The sequence below is a fragment of the Mytilus trossulus genome, chromosome 3 (genome assembly GCF_036588685.1).
Source record: "Mytilus trossulus isolate FHL-02 chromosome 3, PNRI_Mtr1.1.1.hap1, whole genome shotgun sequence".
Lineage (NCBI taxonomy): Eukaryota > Metazoa > Mollusca > Bivalvia > Mytilida > Mytilidae > Mytilus > Mytilus trossulus.
The window spans coordinates 25,759,850-25,776,450 of record NC_086375.1 but is presented as its reverse complement, the minus strand read 5'-3'; the positions used below and the strand labels follow the sequence as shown (position 1 = coordinate 25,776,450).

The 16,601-nt window shown below is 31.3% G+C and overlaps 1 protein-coding gene across 1 annotated transcript; it reads right to left on the bottom strand.

Annotated features, from left to right (window-relative positions):
• Positions 1–502: 502 nt before the first annotated feature.
• Positions 503–1,764, bottom strand: LOC134709318 (uncharacterized). Its single transcript, XM_063569486.1, has 2 exons — positions 1,462–1,764; positions 503–1,088 (listed from the first exon to the last, which is right to left on the bottom strand). The coding sequence occupies exons 1-2, from the start codon at positions 1,661–1,663 to the stop codon at positions 685–687; spliced, it is 606 nt and encodes a 201-aa protein (XP_063425556.1). The 5' UTR covers positions 1,664–1,764; the 3' UTR covers positions 503–684.
• Positions 1,765–16,601: the final 14,837 nt, after the last annotated feature.

The window sequence follows — 16,601 nt, the reverse complement described above, 5'->3', positions numbered from 1 at the left end:
TTGGTTTTGTCTTTGAATGGTTTTACACCCTTTAGAGCTTGCTGTGCGTTGTGAGCCAAGGCTCCGTGTTGAAGACAGGTCAGTACTTCAACCTATTATGGTTTACTTTCATAAATTGTGACTTGGATAGAGTTATCTCATTGCCAATCATATCACATCTTCTTATATCTATACACATAAATCTTGTTGAATTAAAATAGTGTACGTATTTTCCCATAGATATCTTTTTATCTATAAATCAGTTCGAATAAAGTAAATCCATAATTATTCTCAACTAGAAATATACAGATAAACAAAAAAATCTTCCGTCCTTTTGTCATGTATTTAAAAAGATATAAGAAGATGTGGTATGAATGCCAATGTCGGAGACAATTCTCCACAAGAGTCCAAAATAACACATAAATAGTAGACCGTGCGCCAATGTAGTTGATTTTAAATAAAAGAATATGTATGTTTGTTAACTTTTTATTTTTGCACTATTGATTACTATTTCATAACATATAAACAATAACAAAATCTTTTAACAAACATTTTGCACTAGTAATATAAAATTTCCGCACCATAAAACTGAAGCACCATTTGTCACATCGCACTATTCTACAATATACATTTGAATAAAGTAAGTATAATAAAAAATCATAAAATAGCTATTTCAACATGAATATATAGTTTATACCGGTAATGTCATTGATTGTGGTTAAATAATCCATCTAGCACTGAAAACAGATCTCTATCATCACATGTAAATGCTTGCTTCCGTTTAGCTGGAGGATTGTTTTCTTCATCCGAGAACAGTCTGCGCTTTGTACCTCTCTTCTGAATGGCGTGAGACAAGGTTGTCCGCTCCGGTGTCTGTTTTTCAGCATTTCGTAACGATGTGGTGATATCGGGTGTAAATAGGTCTGTGATCGATGCTATTCCGTTATATAGGTATTCATCATCGATACTAAGAGTAGTAGAACAGTTTGAAAAATCATCATCTGTGTTTGATGGTGTCGAGGAGTAAACTGAGTTTTCTTCATCGCTATCATCAAGAAATTCATCTATGAAACTGTCTGATTCGTTGCACTCTAAGTCTGTACATGATTCTGAAAACAGAAAATGATATTTAGTATACTGGTAAGAAGGTTTACATAAGCCAATTTTCTTGAATATGTAAATGTTAACTATAAACTTTTCCTCACATGAAAAAATGAAAATAATTATTAATTAATTTTTACCTCAGACCATATAGTTCTAAGTCAGACTCAGTGTAAGATCGTGTAAAGCTTCTTTTTATATTGCGTCAAACGTTTTAAACGTGAATTTGTATTTCACAACAGTTCGCTAAAAAAAACAGATTGTTTTTATGGCATGTGCTAACGTTATTTATAGGAACTCGTAATAATTTTTTTTCAATAATTTTTTTTTGTAATAAAGTAAAAAATATATTATACAATATCTGTTTAACAGTATACGAACCTATTAATTCTTGCAATTCAGCATATGAATCTTGTTTACAGACACAACCGCCTCTTGAGTGTATCAGTAATGTTGGTTGAAGTCTGGCTATAGGATCATTTATTCCCGGAAACATTGTCATATCCAAATCGTATTCATATTCCGTATCAACTGTAAGAGGTGTTATTAACTCGCTTTTAACTTTTATATACATGTTGAGCATACTGAAATTGCTTGAAATATGTCAAAAATAGTAGAACACCCGTTTTTATAATAGCCCATTGAAGTTTTTAGATGCGGCCATTTCATTGGTCCTCGAATAATGTCGTATTGTTTTAATCTGTTAATTGCACTTTACACAAGTAGTGGTAATTAGTCCGATCTGTGTACAATACACGGGGTGACTTGAAACTCACTGGGCGTGGAAAGAATTGCGTAATCACAAGCCGATGAATTAATTAGTACTCGGAATTTAAGTTGATCAAGTGATTATCGGCATAATTTTGAAAGCTTTCATCTGCCGCTGTTGGGTAACCACACAATGTTCTTTCTGTTTGAATTAATTGATTCGAGACTTAAAATTATTGCAACATTTCGGGGATCGAAACAAAAAGTGTGATTTTTTTTCTTTTTTTTAAATCATGTTTAATGAACTTTAATTATGTTAAAATAATTTTCCCCTTAAAATATATACATGTAAATCATTTGACATGAAGAAACAAAGTTTGTCCTGTCGTTATAGTCTCACAAATATCACAAGATTTTTTCATTAAATTATATCTTAAATCTGCATAAAAATCGCACCCTAAAAAAAAAAAAAAATCATCCTCAACACATTTCGCTGTAAAATATATACAAGTACGCTCATTTAAAGGGATTTTTTGCTAGGTGTATCTACCCTTTCAACTGCAAGTGGTAATTGACACTTCTAAGACTTCTAAAATTTGAACATAAGAACTGAAATCTAAAACATGTTTATACTCCCTATAAGTACGTAATTTATTACCGTTACATATGGTATAGTAAATATATATGTTGGATTTTGCTGTGTGTCAAATTAAAATTCTTTTCATTTTTTTTTCATTGGGTTTCTGTCTCACCGAGATTTATACCCCTCTGTCTATTAATAATGAAATGTCTATTTTAGGGACCATTGTATTAGTTCATTATTACTTTCACAACTTTTGTTTTCAAATATATAAATTTTGGCAAATAAAATGCATCGAAACATCGGGGCCGCCCAGATATTCCAACACCCCATTAGTACAGAGATGAAACCTTCGCTAGCCGAGGGTTAAGATCCAGTACCCTCGTGAAAAAATTGCAGAAAGGCATAAATTGGAAAAAAAGTAAGACATTTTCAAAGCACCTTGACTGGAACTTTGGACAAATCTATGGTTGGTCTTTTTATAATTTTAGAAAATAACTTAATACAAAATTTAAATAGATGATAATGATGGTTTTAAATAATCATTGTACTTGTCTGATTTTAAACAACAAAAAATAAGCTACCTTGACCATAAATAACCACAATTTTGGAATGGGGCGGTTCTTGATTTTTTTTATCCTCCATATTTTCATATTTTACATTTTTTAAATTTTTGCCTAAATATCTTAGAAAACTATACTATAGATACAGAGAAACATTAAATTGCAAAAATAATTAACAAGACAAGTTTTACAAATAAGATCATTGAAACACTGAAACATTGTATTTCACTAAAGGCCTCACATGAGGCATGATAGTACAACAATATAACAAATATGAAATAATGCATGAACAAATTAAACGTATTAACAAATGCACGAATAAATGGGAAGGTACATGTTATTTGTAAACTGACATTACAATTTTACAAACTTAGCTAAGCAAACAAGAACAAATGTGTCGTTGCTGTTCATTTAATTAGAGAAACTCGTAGTATATTTTAACTTCACAAATATCTGCTGTCAAAATTTCAGCCGTTCAACATTAAAGAAAGTACAATCATTTCTGTAATGAAATTCATCTCCTCGCACATTTCTGTTACATAAATCGTCAGCCTAATTCTTTTGAGAGTTATTGTCCTTTCATGATGAATTTTACAATGTTTTGCGTTTGTGCCGTATTTCTTTAAAATTAGAATAGAAAGACAGAAAATTATATAGGCAAAAGTGATCAGCAAGACAAGATCAAGGTAGTAGGCTGTCACTTTTTATAGGAGTTATCGCCCAGCCCCTAAAAAGGATCTCTTTTTAACCCTGTGTTATGTTTTGAGCAAAAATTAAAGAAGATAGAGAGAAACAAACAGACTAAACGATCAGCAATACAAGATCAACACAACAGAGATTTTTATGTCCCATTTATGGGCATTATGTTTTCTGGTCTGTGCGTCCGCTCGTCCGTCCGTCCGTCCTCGGTTCTTCTGTTATTCCGTCCGTCCCGATTCAGGTTAAAGTTTTTGGTCGAGGTAGTTTTTGATGAAGTTGAAATCCAATCAACCTGAAACTTAGTAAACATCATTGTTGTTCAGCCTGAGACTAACAGCCAAAGGAGGCGATACATCGAGTTCAGCAGCACCCTTAATAAATTTTGAATAAACTGGTTAAATAAAATTTGCATCACAACAATTGTATCACAAAATGCTACTTAGTTTGAAATCAGTTTAAACAATATTTTATTTTTTCAAAAGTGCACAAAATACAATTATATAAGATGAAACAAGAAGAACTTATATAAACCCGTCTCCCTTGAAGGTAATCAAAATATGATATTAGAATTTTTTTTCTCTATGTATATGCTAATTGATTTTAAGAATACTCAAAATTAGTGAAAGCAATACTGACCAAACTATTGTTGCATGAACTATATTAATATAACGAAAGAAGAATCAATCAAAACAAATGTTGCTAACGTCTCCTGAAAATTCTGAGTTCATTTTTACATCGGATGTGACATTGAGAGGGCATACCGCGGTGTTATGTTGTCGCAGAAATTTCTTCAAACGTCCTTTGCGCTATTGAATGATAACATCATTTTAAAATATCTGTGCACATGTACCGAAGAAACGTGTTTGTCATTTAATCATAATCAAATATAAGTTGCAGTCATCCGATGTTCAGTACCTCAGTACTTTGATTTAAATTATGGAAGAAAAAAAGATACCATTGGCAATACAAAAATTATCGTTTAAAGAAATTTTGCTTTCCCTCTTGAGCGGTTATTCTTGGTCGTAATTCCTTCAGTCCCATGACAGAGTGTGGAAGTGAGTCAAACACTATCAAGTCTTGACCAGAAGAAACATTTATTGTTGGTCTTTCCCTTTCCATGGCACTACACCGTGGTAAAGTTGCATTTAAGTTTTGAAAAGGACCAGATAAATGCCTTGTTGGCTGCTGTGGTGATACACTTTGACAGCGTTTAAGTGAGTCAAATATTGTTTTTTTTGCGGGGAGGAACGGGAGGTGGAAGATCACTAGGAGGGATTTCAGGAGCATTGTCATTTTTTGGTGAACCGTCTTTGCTATAATGATTTTCCCTCCTTGACGATAATGGTGGTGGGGCTGGTAAAAGTCCATCCATTGGTAATTCTTTTTCTTGAAATTCATTATTCTGTGACGGATTTGAACTGTCGTCTGCAAAATACCAAAAAAAACCCGATATCAACATAAATTGGTTTAAATATTTCTAACACAGATTGTCAAAGAAACTAAAATTGGTTTACAATGATTGTAATTTTATTTAGTTACAAGTCAACCTAGATACTGACTGCCAGTTTTTCAGTCAAATGGACAAACACGTAGGCTCTCGAGATCATCACAATGATGGAATGTATACAAAGGAGCAGTAATAAATGAAAAGAGCGAAATGAAATAAATGAATTACAAAATATACGCATTCGACATTTTTTTTTAGCTCCAAGTTAAAGGTCGGTATAATCAGCTAGACAAGACAATACAAGACATTATCTTACTTAAGTCACACATCCTATAATCATTTACATAATATTACAACTTTACATAAAACAAGCATCTAATAATAACTAAAGAGAAATGAGAGACTATAAGAATGATATATTACAATGATATTACATACGTTTTAGTTGTTTTAGTTGTTTTAGTTGTTTTAGTTGTTTTAGTTGTTTTAGTTGTTTTAGTTGTTTTAGTTGTTTTAGTTGTTTTAGTTGTTGGCGAAGCACTAGATGGGTTTCAGTATCTAAAGTAGTAGTTTTCAATTTTAATGTCTTGTATTGTCTTGTCTAGCTGATTATACCGACCTTTAACTTGGAGCTAAAAAAAAAAGTAGTAGTTTTCAATTTTCTTGTGTCTAAAGTAGTAGTTTTCAATTTTCTTGTGTCTAAAGTAGTAGTTTTCAATTTTCTTGTGTCTAAAGTAGTAGTTTTCAAATTTTCTTGTGTCGTCATTCTGAAAATTGTGCACTCTTCAACCTATCAACGACGTGGCTTTTTGTTAAAATTCATTTTGTCCCTAAATCTTTAATTTCTAGCGTTACTCTTAAACCTGAAAAAAAACCGGAAATTATGTAATTAGTTAATAATGGTTCATTAAAATTTAATAGTGAATCGTCAGTATAAAATTAACATAATAAGTTTTGTTTTGTTTTATGTAACTATATTTTAACTTTTAGTTTAGGAAATACCTTTTTGTTGAAACCATTGACATTTATATATCAAGTAGTCTAAAAATACATATTTATTTCAAACAACAAATGGAAGTTGTTTACGACCTTGACTACATTTTTAAAATTATAACAAAATACTTCCCCATACTTTCAACATTGGCCTTATATTGATCTTTACTACTTCCTCATACTTTGTACATTGCCTTTATCTGGTCTGTATTTCAAATAACGTTTTAAAGCTGTATAGACATTAGACATTAGACATTAGACATTATTTTATTTTTCCAATCATGGGCCCTTGTCAGGCAAGATACAAAAACATCATAATACAATGATTATATAAACATTAGTGAAATACACAATAAGTAATACATAAATAATAAATTGATAATATGAGCAATGTAGGATATAATTATAGTAAGAGACATTGAGTGCAATGAGGCCGATTTAATATTAAAAGGATATGATATTAAGTTTATTTTAAAATACGTAAAAACTAAAAAATAGCAAAAATAGAACCGGGAATATAGTATCTCAATCTGCAGTAGTTCTCCTCATGACCAGTGCACAGTAGGGAGGGACTTCATCACAACAATGCAAAGGTCATCAAGGGGGATCCTTCAGAACTAGCTACAGATACACGAGATTACTCCAATAGTGATTCTCCTCATGACTAATGCACAATAGCAAGGGTTAACATTGCTACTGGACAATATTCATCAAGGGACGGTGCTCTAGAACTCACTATATATGGAAATAGTGTGTTAAGCTTGTGCAATTGTATGTCAATGCCTTTTCTAAAAGGATCAGTTTTATTAGATTGCCTTGAATGAAGAATGTCTAAATCTGCATTGAATAGTACATCAGAAACACATAAATTACATTCTGAATAGAAAATGTTTTGTATACAGTAAAAACACTACACCGTAAAAAACATGAAATGCTTCGAGTCAAAATAAACTATAGTATGACTGAACTAGTATACATTTTTGGGTGCGGAATTTTCTCGCTGTGTGAAAGACCCATTGGTGGCCTTCTGTTGTTTTTCTTTGGTCTGGTTGTATTCTCTTTGACACGTCTCAATTTTATACAATCTATAAATTATGAAATATGGTAAGGTAGGTAATGCAACTTTCCATAGGAACTCATTCTTCAACGACTAAAACTATTACTATAAAATATTGTGTCTTAGAATGTTAAGTTTAAATGCAGTACTATTTTTTCATAGGCTAACTGTGCAGCATATTTTTAACATTAAATATGCCTCGAAATTCTAAGAGAGTAACGGTATATATACTTAACCTGTACTACCAAACCTTCACTGTGGGTCTTCATCGGAATTAAATATGGTCGCTATCCATGTGTGTTTATCCTGGTAAGATTCCCTACAAGATGAAACTTGTAGATCATATCTGGGAGCCAGTTGGTAAACAAAACAAACTATCTGAATAATATAAATCTTCCAAAGAGAGGAAGGGTTTGTGAAATAGCTGTGTTTACAAAGTGCAACATGAAATGTCACCAATCTTTAGTATACTTGCTAAAGTATGTAAGAAGTAATTGGAAGTCTTGATGTGGCAGACTGTGTGAATGGAAATAGGGAATATGACAAAGAGACAACAACTCGAGCAAAAATTAGAAAACAGCCGAAGCCCACCATTGGGTCTTTAACGCAGCAAGAAAATCCCGCAACCGGTGTCGGGCTTCAACTGGCACAGGACCTCGGAATTCAAACTCATAAGTAGAAAATAAACTGATAGTTGTCTCATTGGCACTCACACCACATCTTCCTATATCTATTGACAACGCCATAACTTAAAAATTAAAAAGATCAACACCAAATATAGTTGACCTACTGAAAACAGACCGAACACACAAAACTTAACGTTGACCAATTAAGGGGGCTCGGACTCCTGGGTATAATTCAATTTTTTTTCTTATATAGGATTTCGCTATATTTTTTTTAAAATGAACTTTATCATATACTAAAAAGAAAAATGAAATTAAAAAATGGGGTCACCGTCCATTTAAGCTGAAAATAAGCATAATTTTTGATAATGTCCTTTAATCTGTTGAGCTAATAGGAGAAATAGAGGTAATATAATCGAAATATAAAAACTAGAGGCTCTAAAGAGCCAGTGTCGCTCACCTTGGTCTATGTGATTTCAGAATATTAAACAAAGGAAGCAGATGGATTCATGACAAAATTGTGTTTTGGTGATGGTGATGTGTTTGTACATCTTACTTTACTAAACAGTCTTGCTGCCTACAATTATCTCTATCTATAATGAACTTGGCCAAGTAGTTTCAGTGGAAAATGTTAATAAAAATTTACAAATTTTATAAAAATTGTTAAAAATTGACTATAAAGGACAATTACTCCTTAGGGGGTCAATTGACCATTTCGGTCATTTTTACTTATTTGTAAATCTTACTTTGCTGAACATTATTGCTGTTTACAGTTTATCTCTATCCATAATTATGTTCAAGATAATAACCAAAATAAGAAAAATTTCCTTAAAATTACTGATTCAGGGACAGCAACCCAACAACAGGTTATGTGTTAATTTCAGGGCAGATAGATGTTGACCTGATTAACATCTTAACCCCATGTCAGATTTGCTCTAAATGCTTTCGTTTTCGAGTTATAAGCCAAAAACTGCATTTTACCTCTATGTTCTATTTTTAGCTGTGGCGGCCATCTTGATTTGATGGCTGGGTCATCGGACACATTTTTTAAACTAGATACCCCAAAGATGATTGTGGCCAAGTTTGGATTGATTTGGCCCTGTAGTTTCAGAGGAGAAGATTTTTGTAAATGATAACCAAGATTTACGAAAAATGGTTAAAAATTGACAATAAAGGGCAATAACTTCTAAAGGGGTCAACTGACCATTTTGGTCACTTGACTTATTTGTAAATCTTACTTTGCTGAACATTATTGCTGTTTACAGTTTATCTCTATCTATAATAATATTCAAGATAATAACCAAAAACAGCAAAATTTCCCTAAAATTACCAATTCAGGGGCAGCAACCCAACAACTGGTTGTATGATTCATCTGAAAATTTCAGGGCAGATAGAAACAATTTTACCCCAGTCAGATTTGCTGTAAATGCTTTGGTTTTTGAGTTATAAGCCAAAAAATGCATTTTACCCCTATGTTCTATTTTTAGCCATGGTGGCCATCTTGGTTGGTTTGGCGAGTCACGCCACACATTTTTTAAACTAGATACCCCAATGATGATTGTGGCCAAAACCTAATTACAGAAATCTCTTAAATTTTAAAATTATTTAGTTTATGTACAGCTTATTTGAAATCATAATAAAAATATAGGTCACCGATAACAAGGACTGATAATATATACTATATAGTATATACGTCCCTGCCGATGAGTTATAAAACAATTTCAAATATGATACCAAACTAGAGGCTCTAAAGAGCCTGTGTCGCTCACCTTGGTCTAAGTGAATATTAAACAAAGGAAGTAGATGGATTCATGACAAATTTGTAAAATTAAATGAGGCTTAGTTATAAGATGATATTTGATTAAAATTTTTATAAACCAATAGTTATGTTCTAGTTTTAGCCATGGCGGCCATCTTGGTTGGTTTGGCGGGTAACGCCACACATTTTTTAAACAAGATACCCCAAAGATGATTGTGGCCAAGTTTGGATTAATTTGGCCCAGCAGTTTCAGAGGAAAAATTTTTGTAAAAGATATATAAAATTTACGAAAAATGGTTAAAAATTGACTTTAAAGGGCAATAACTACTAAATGGGTCAACTGACCATTTTGGTCATGTTGCCTTATTTGTAAATCTTACTTTGCTGAACATTATTGCTGTTTACAGTTTATCTTCATCTATAATAATATTCAAGATAATAACCAAAAACAGCAAAATTTCCTTAAAATTACCAATTCAGGGGCAGCAACCCAACAACGTGTTCTCTGATTCATCTGAAAATTTCAGGGCAAAAAGATCTTGACCTTACAAACAATTTTACCTTTGTGTCAGATTTGCTCTCAATGCTTTGTTTTTTTAGTAATAATCCCAAAACTGCATTTTACCCCTATGTTCTAGTTTTAGCCACGGCGGCCATCTTGGTTGGTTTGGCGGGTAACGCCACACATTTTTTAAACAAGATACCCCAAAGAGGATTGTGGCCAAGTTTGGATTAATTTGGCCCAGCAGTTTCAGAGAAAAAATTTTTGTAAAAGATATATAAAATTTACGAAAAATGGTTAAAAATTGACTTTTAAAGGGCAATAACTACTAAATGGGTCAACTGACCATTTTGGTCATGTTGACTTATTTGTAAATCTTACTTTGCTGAACATTATTGCTGTTTACAGTTTATCTTCATCTATAATAATATTCAAGATAATAACCAAAAACAGCAAAATTTCCTTAAAATTACCAATTCAGGGGCAGCAACCCAACAACGTGTTCTCTGATTCATCTGAAAATTTCAGGGCAAAAAGATCTTGACCTTACAAACAATTTTACCTTTGTGTCAGATTTGCTCTCAATGCTTTGTTTTTTTAGTAATAATCCAAAAACTGCATTTTACCCCTATGTTCTAGTTTTAGCCACGGCGGCCATCTTGGTTGGTTTGGCGGGTAACGCCACACATTTTTTAAACAAGATACCCCAAAGAGGATTGTGGCCAAGTTTGGATTAATTTGGCCCAGCAGTTTCAGAGGAGAAGATTTTTGTAAAAGATATATAAAATTTACGAAAAATGGTTAAAAATTTACTTTAAAGGACAATAACTACTAAAGGGGTCAACTGACCATTTTGGTAATGTTGACTTATTTGTAAATCTTACTTTGCTGAACATTATAGCTGTTTACAGTTTATCTCTATCTATACTTATATTCAAGATAATAACCAAAAACAGCAAAATTTCCCTAAAATTACCAATTCAGGGGCAGCAACCCAACAACTGGTTGTATGATTCATCTGAAAATTGATAAACAATCTGATAAACAATTTTACCCCAGTCAGATTTGCTGTAAATGCTTTGGTTTTTGAGTTATAAGCCAAAAAATGCATTTTACCCCTATGTTCTATTTTTAGCCATGGCGGCCATCTTGGTTGGTTTGGCAAGTCACGCCACACATTTTTTAAACTAGATACCCCAATGATGATTGTGGCCAAGTTTGGATTGATTTGGCCCAGTAGGTTCAGAGGAGAAGATTTTTGTAAAAGTAAACGACAACAATGACGAGGGACGCCGGACGCTGGACGCCAAGTGATGAAAAAAGCTCACTTGGCCCCATTACACTCATTCTATACACTGTTGATCTACTGCTTATAGTATTTGAGAAACTGACCTAATCTCTTAATTTTAACCGTGTTTGGTCAGGTGAACTATGTCTGATCGACATATAAATATATATATACAAAGAGCCCAACAATGTTAGCAGGATTCAAACCATTGATTCTGACTGACATCATGACAACAAAGCCTGCGACCTGTCCAGAGCATTAGACTACTCTAAAAATGTAGCTTTTGTTGGTTGATGTAATGCCTTTGCTTATTGCTTTAATTACAGTTGTAAAACATTACACATTGTATAGTAGCATGTGGATGGTGTACTTTTTAGTGTCATTTGGTCTTTTGTGGATAGTTGTTTCATTGGCAATCATACCACATCTTCTTTTTTATATTTTCAGGTCAGCTATTATGTCTGTCATCAAAGATGATAAAGCTAATGACTATGCCGCAACATTATTTTTTAAATTTTATTGTACATGTCTAAATATATGACAACTTTATATATCTATAAAGTAAATTTGCAAATTATCGTTAGACTTTGTTGATATAATCAATCATCCCAAAGATGATAATATCAGATTATTACATGGCATTTTTCATTTCGCATGTATTATCAGCCCTAGGTTCAATATCAGCCCAAGAGCAGCATGGCTCAAGGGCTGATATTGACCGAGGGCTGATAATACATGCAATATGAAAAATGACATGTTATGATCTTTTTATCATATGCTTCAACGATTGAGAAAATCAGATTCATATATTGATCCTTCTACGTGGTTCCCAAATAGAAGTTCAAAGAGTGAAAAGTTCACGGACATCAGACCCTAAATTTAGTACATTCGATATGAAATTTTTCTATCATATGCCTCAACATAGAAGAAAAACATTTAAATTTTGACGAAACGACAAAAAAATAATTAAAAAATATACATAATGAACACTGTTTTGAAAAATCAACTTTCTAAATTATGTTTTAAACTTTAAAAAATGCATTTATTTAATAATTTGATTGTTTTTGTTTTATTTTACAAAATATACTTTCCAGTATCCAAATAATTGTTTTGTACTACACTTCTTTGTAATGTTTTTCAGTGAAAACGTAGCATTGAAGTGTATTTTACTGAATTTGCCGAGTTTCACTGGAATGCCATGCGATAACGTTACGGAAAGACATTAGATAACACTCGAAGCATGTGATAAACTTTTCATATCAGCCCGCTAAGCACCAATTTGAAAAATATGGAATTTACGTTAATTTAATGATATTATCATACAGTAAAAATCATATGTTACTTAGTCTAAGTATGTGATAAATATCAATATCATCAAAAATATTGGAATATAAAAGTAAAAATAATCAATACTATGGATTTCATACATTACAGATAGTTATGGAAAACTTTATACAATAAAAATGTTTATACATTTGAGTTTTAGAGCTGTTCATATAAAAAAAACAAAGTATGCAATGCTTTTTAAAAGTTGCACCAGATTTCATTTCACATGTTAAATTGTTGTGAGATGTTTGATAGTAAATTCTAAGTGTAGCATTATAAAACATGTGATTTCTATTTAGAAAAAAAACTGTTGAAAATAACTCCAATCCTATATAAAACCTGTTTTTTTAATCCTTTTTTTTAAAACATCAAATGGATTAATCATATAAATGAAAACAACAGGATGTAAACAAACAATGATTGAATCCATTCATTTTGTTTGTACACAAATATAATGCCCTTTTTTCATACGTTAAAATCTTGGAGCTCTAATAAAATTGTTCTGCCACATAGACATTATCCTAATCCCGAAATAATCATAAAATTCATTATTCCTACATATTCCTAAGTTTCATTCCTTATTTTTTGTATGCTTTATGTCAAGTGGCAAATAGTTCAAATATATTCAGGATAGTTTTCATTTTTTGCCCTTTTGCCATTTGATGTTTGAAATTTTCCTTGATGTTGTTATCTTACTTTTTTCATAAAGAATATAGTTTTCATTGTGTTTTTTGAGTGTAAAATCTCCTTATATTTATTGATTACTTTCAGCATACTCCTTACCAAAATCAGTTTGAAAGCAGTGAAAATGTGCATGCAGTATGGGCTTTGTTCATTGTTGAAGGCCATGTATTGACATATTGTTGTAAATTTCTATGTCATTTGGTCTCTTGTGGATAGTGGTCGCATTGGCAATAAAACCACATCTTCTTTAATATATAATGGTAACCTCTAATAATTGAAAACCTGACTATATGCGATATGGGCTTTTCATTGTTGAAGGCTGTACGGTGACCTAAAGTTGTTAATGTTTGTGCCATTTTGGTCTTTTGAGGATAGTTGTCTCATTGGCAATCATACCACATCTTCTTTTTTATACTGTCTTCTCAGGTTAAATTCTTAGTGCCCCACTAAGGTGGTACCTAACATTACAGGAAGATAACTCTGTAAAATCAGGTATTCTACAGGGAGATAACTCTGTAAAATCAGGTAAACCTTTTAATCACGTTGTATTGTTAAGGATATTTAAGCTCCTCAATAATCAAAATTCATGATTTTCAAACTGCTATATATCCAATGCAAATTTTCCGAGATATGGTTCAAAGATTTTGAATTTTTTTATATTTTGGTCAAAGGGTCAAAGTAAATGTTGACAAAATTTTATGAAAATTAAACGAGCCAAACTAATTTAAGTCAAGGTGTTAGGTACCACCTTTAGTTATACTTCTGTATAAAAAAGAAGATGTGGCATGATTGCCAATGAGACAACTCTCCACAAGAGACCACATGACACAGACATTAATACATTGTACATATATTTCAAGGGTCACCTCTCGCATTAGGTCAGATTTCTATGGTTTTACCATTGGCATTTATACACAGGTTTCACTGTAATAATTATTATGGGATTTTCTTACCCTTGCTTTTTATGGCAGAAAAAAATTGTCAGGAAAAATAATTATTCAAATTAATGTACAAGTTCAGATCTAAATTCGAGATTTCTATAGGACTTTTTAAAACAACAATATAATTTGAAAATGCACAAAATATTAGCTGTAACATCATCTCTTACATTTCACTGTTATGTACAATTTTTATAAACATCATTTTTATGAAAGAATTATTAACATGACTCTTCTCAGGATTGATGGAGAAAAATAGATTGTTCGAAATATGTCAAATATGGATTTCTTGTATAGGAACATACATATATAAAAAATAGAAAATAAAAAAAATAATACAACTCAATTAAGTCATCTTAGGGTTAGGAAAAACATGTACATGTAGAGTTGTACTCAGTATACAGTGTATATATAATATGTCAATTTATACAAATTTATTTCCAAATGCAGTTTTGACAATTAACTATATCAATTTGAGGACAGCAAAAACTATTCAGTACTTTTGAGTGAAATGAACTTCACAATGAACTGTGGAATTGTTAATATCTTGCAGTACCAATTTTTGTGGGTATATGTGAGTCCAATTAAGTACAAATTTCCTATTGACTTGTATGCAGATTTTGGAAAAAAAGGGAAATTAACTTTAAAAAATATAATGTTTCCTGAATCCACATTATTTGATACTCATGAAAATAAATGAATCCACAATAATGATTTTGGATGTTTGGTTTCTGTATACTTATTAGGAATTGATCTTTTAAATATAGGTGTAACTGTTTACATTTTACTTATAGACAGTGCTATAAAAAATAACAAAAATGAATTATATTCAATGAAAAACAAACACAGGCAACAAATGAAAAAAATGTATGTAAATGCTCAGCATGAAAACATATTGTTAATAAATTTTGCTTAAAGCAAGAATGATTTGAAACAAACATAGAAGTCATGACAATAAAAAAGTTATCACAAGAATAAGTTAGGATTATTGAGAAAATAAGTTTAAAAATCTGAAAACCAAGCTACCTAAATGATGATCTTGTCTTTGATCCAAAAGTTTGAGTGTTAAATTATATTATAAAATTTTAGCACTATTTCTGTAAATTTTATTTATCGATTAAATAAAAACAAACAGTAGACTTCATTTAAGGGAAGACATTGTATTTACTGTTTTTTTTTATTTAATCGATAAATAAAATATACAGAAAAAGTGCTAAAATTTGTCTGATTTGTTTGATGAACTTGTCTTTGACAATATATGAATGTTTATATTAATGATAAAAAGCCAGCTATTTTGAAAGAGGATTCCAACCCAGGATGAAAGGGGTCCAACTTCAAACCATATGTCCCCATTCAAAAGCATTGATGGTTAAAATAAAGGGGTCCAACCCCTGTAACCCCCTGGATTAGACAACACAATTATAATGGTAAATACTGTTTATAATACACAGTTTATATAACTAACTTTGTACATGTATACATCTTCATTGTATTATGTAACATTATCACATCACAGACCATAGCTCCCTTTAAACATGATATTTACACATTAAAAATATATATGATATAATGCACTAAAGATATATATGATATTTTCACGTTAAAAATATATATGATATTATGCACTAAAGATATATATGATATTTACACATTAAAAACATATATGATATAATGCACTAAAGATATATATGATATTTACACGTTAAAAATATATATGATATTATGCACTAAAGATATATATATAGATTCTTACATTGATACCAGTGGATTATGGGATTTATCCAATCGAGATAGTTAAATTATCAATTTTAAAGTCCGAGCCGCCTCGGCGAGGACTTTAAAATTTATAATTTAACTATCGAGATTGGATAAATCCGATAATCCACGAGTAACTATGTAAGAATCTGTTTCTCTAATGATTAAAAAGACATTTCCTTTTTTTGTTAACCGAAAATCCCCTTCGAGTGCCTTTCACATTGCATGAAGTTGTCAATTTCATCAACACCTGTTATAAGATTTTGATTCATCCAGTTGGCTAAAAAGGTCATGACCCTAAAATTCATCCAATGGTCTTTTGAGATCACCATCAACCACACGTTGATTAAATATTTTTATACAATGGGTTCGGAAAAGGATAAATTTCCATAGAATTAGAGAAATGATATTTACACGTTAAAAACATATATGATATTATGCACTAAAGATATATATGATATTTACACGTTAAAAACATATATGATATTATGCACTAAAGATGTATATGATATTTGCACATTATAGATATATATATATATCATATTGACATATTTCAGCTATATATGATATTTACACATTAAAAATATAAATGCTATTTA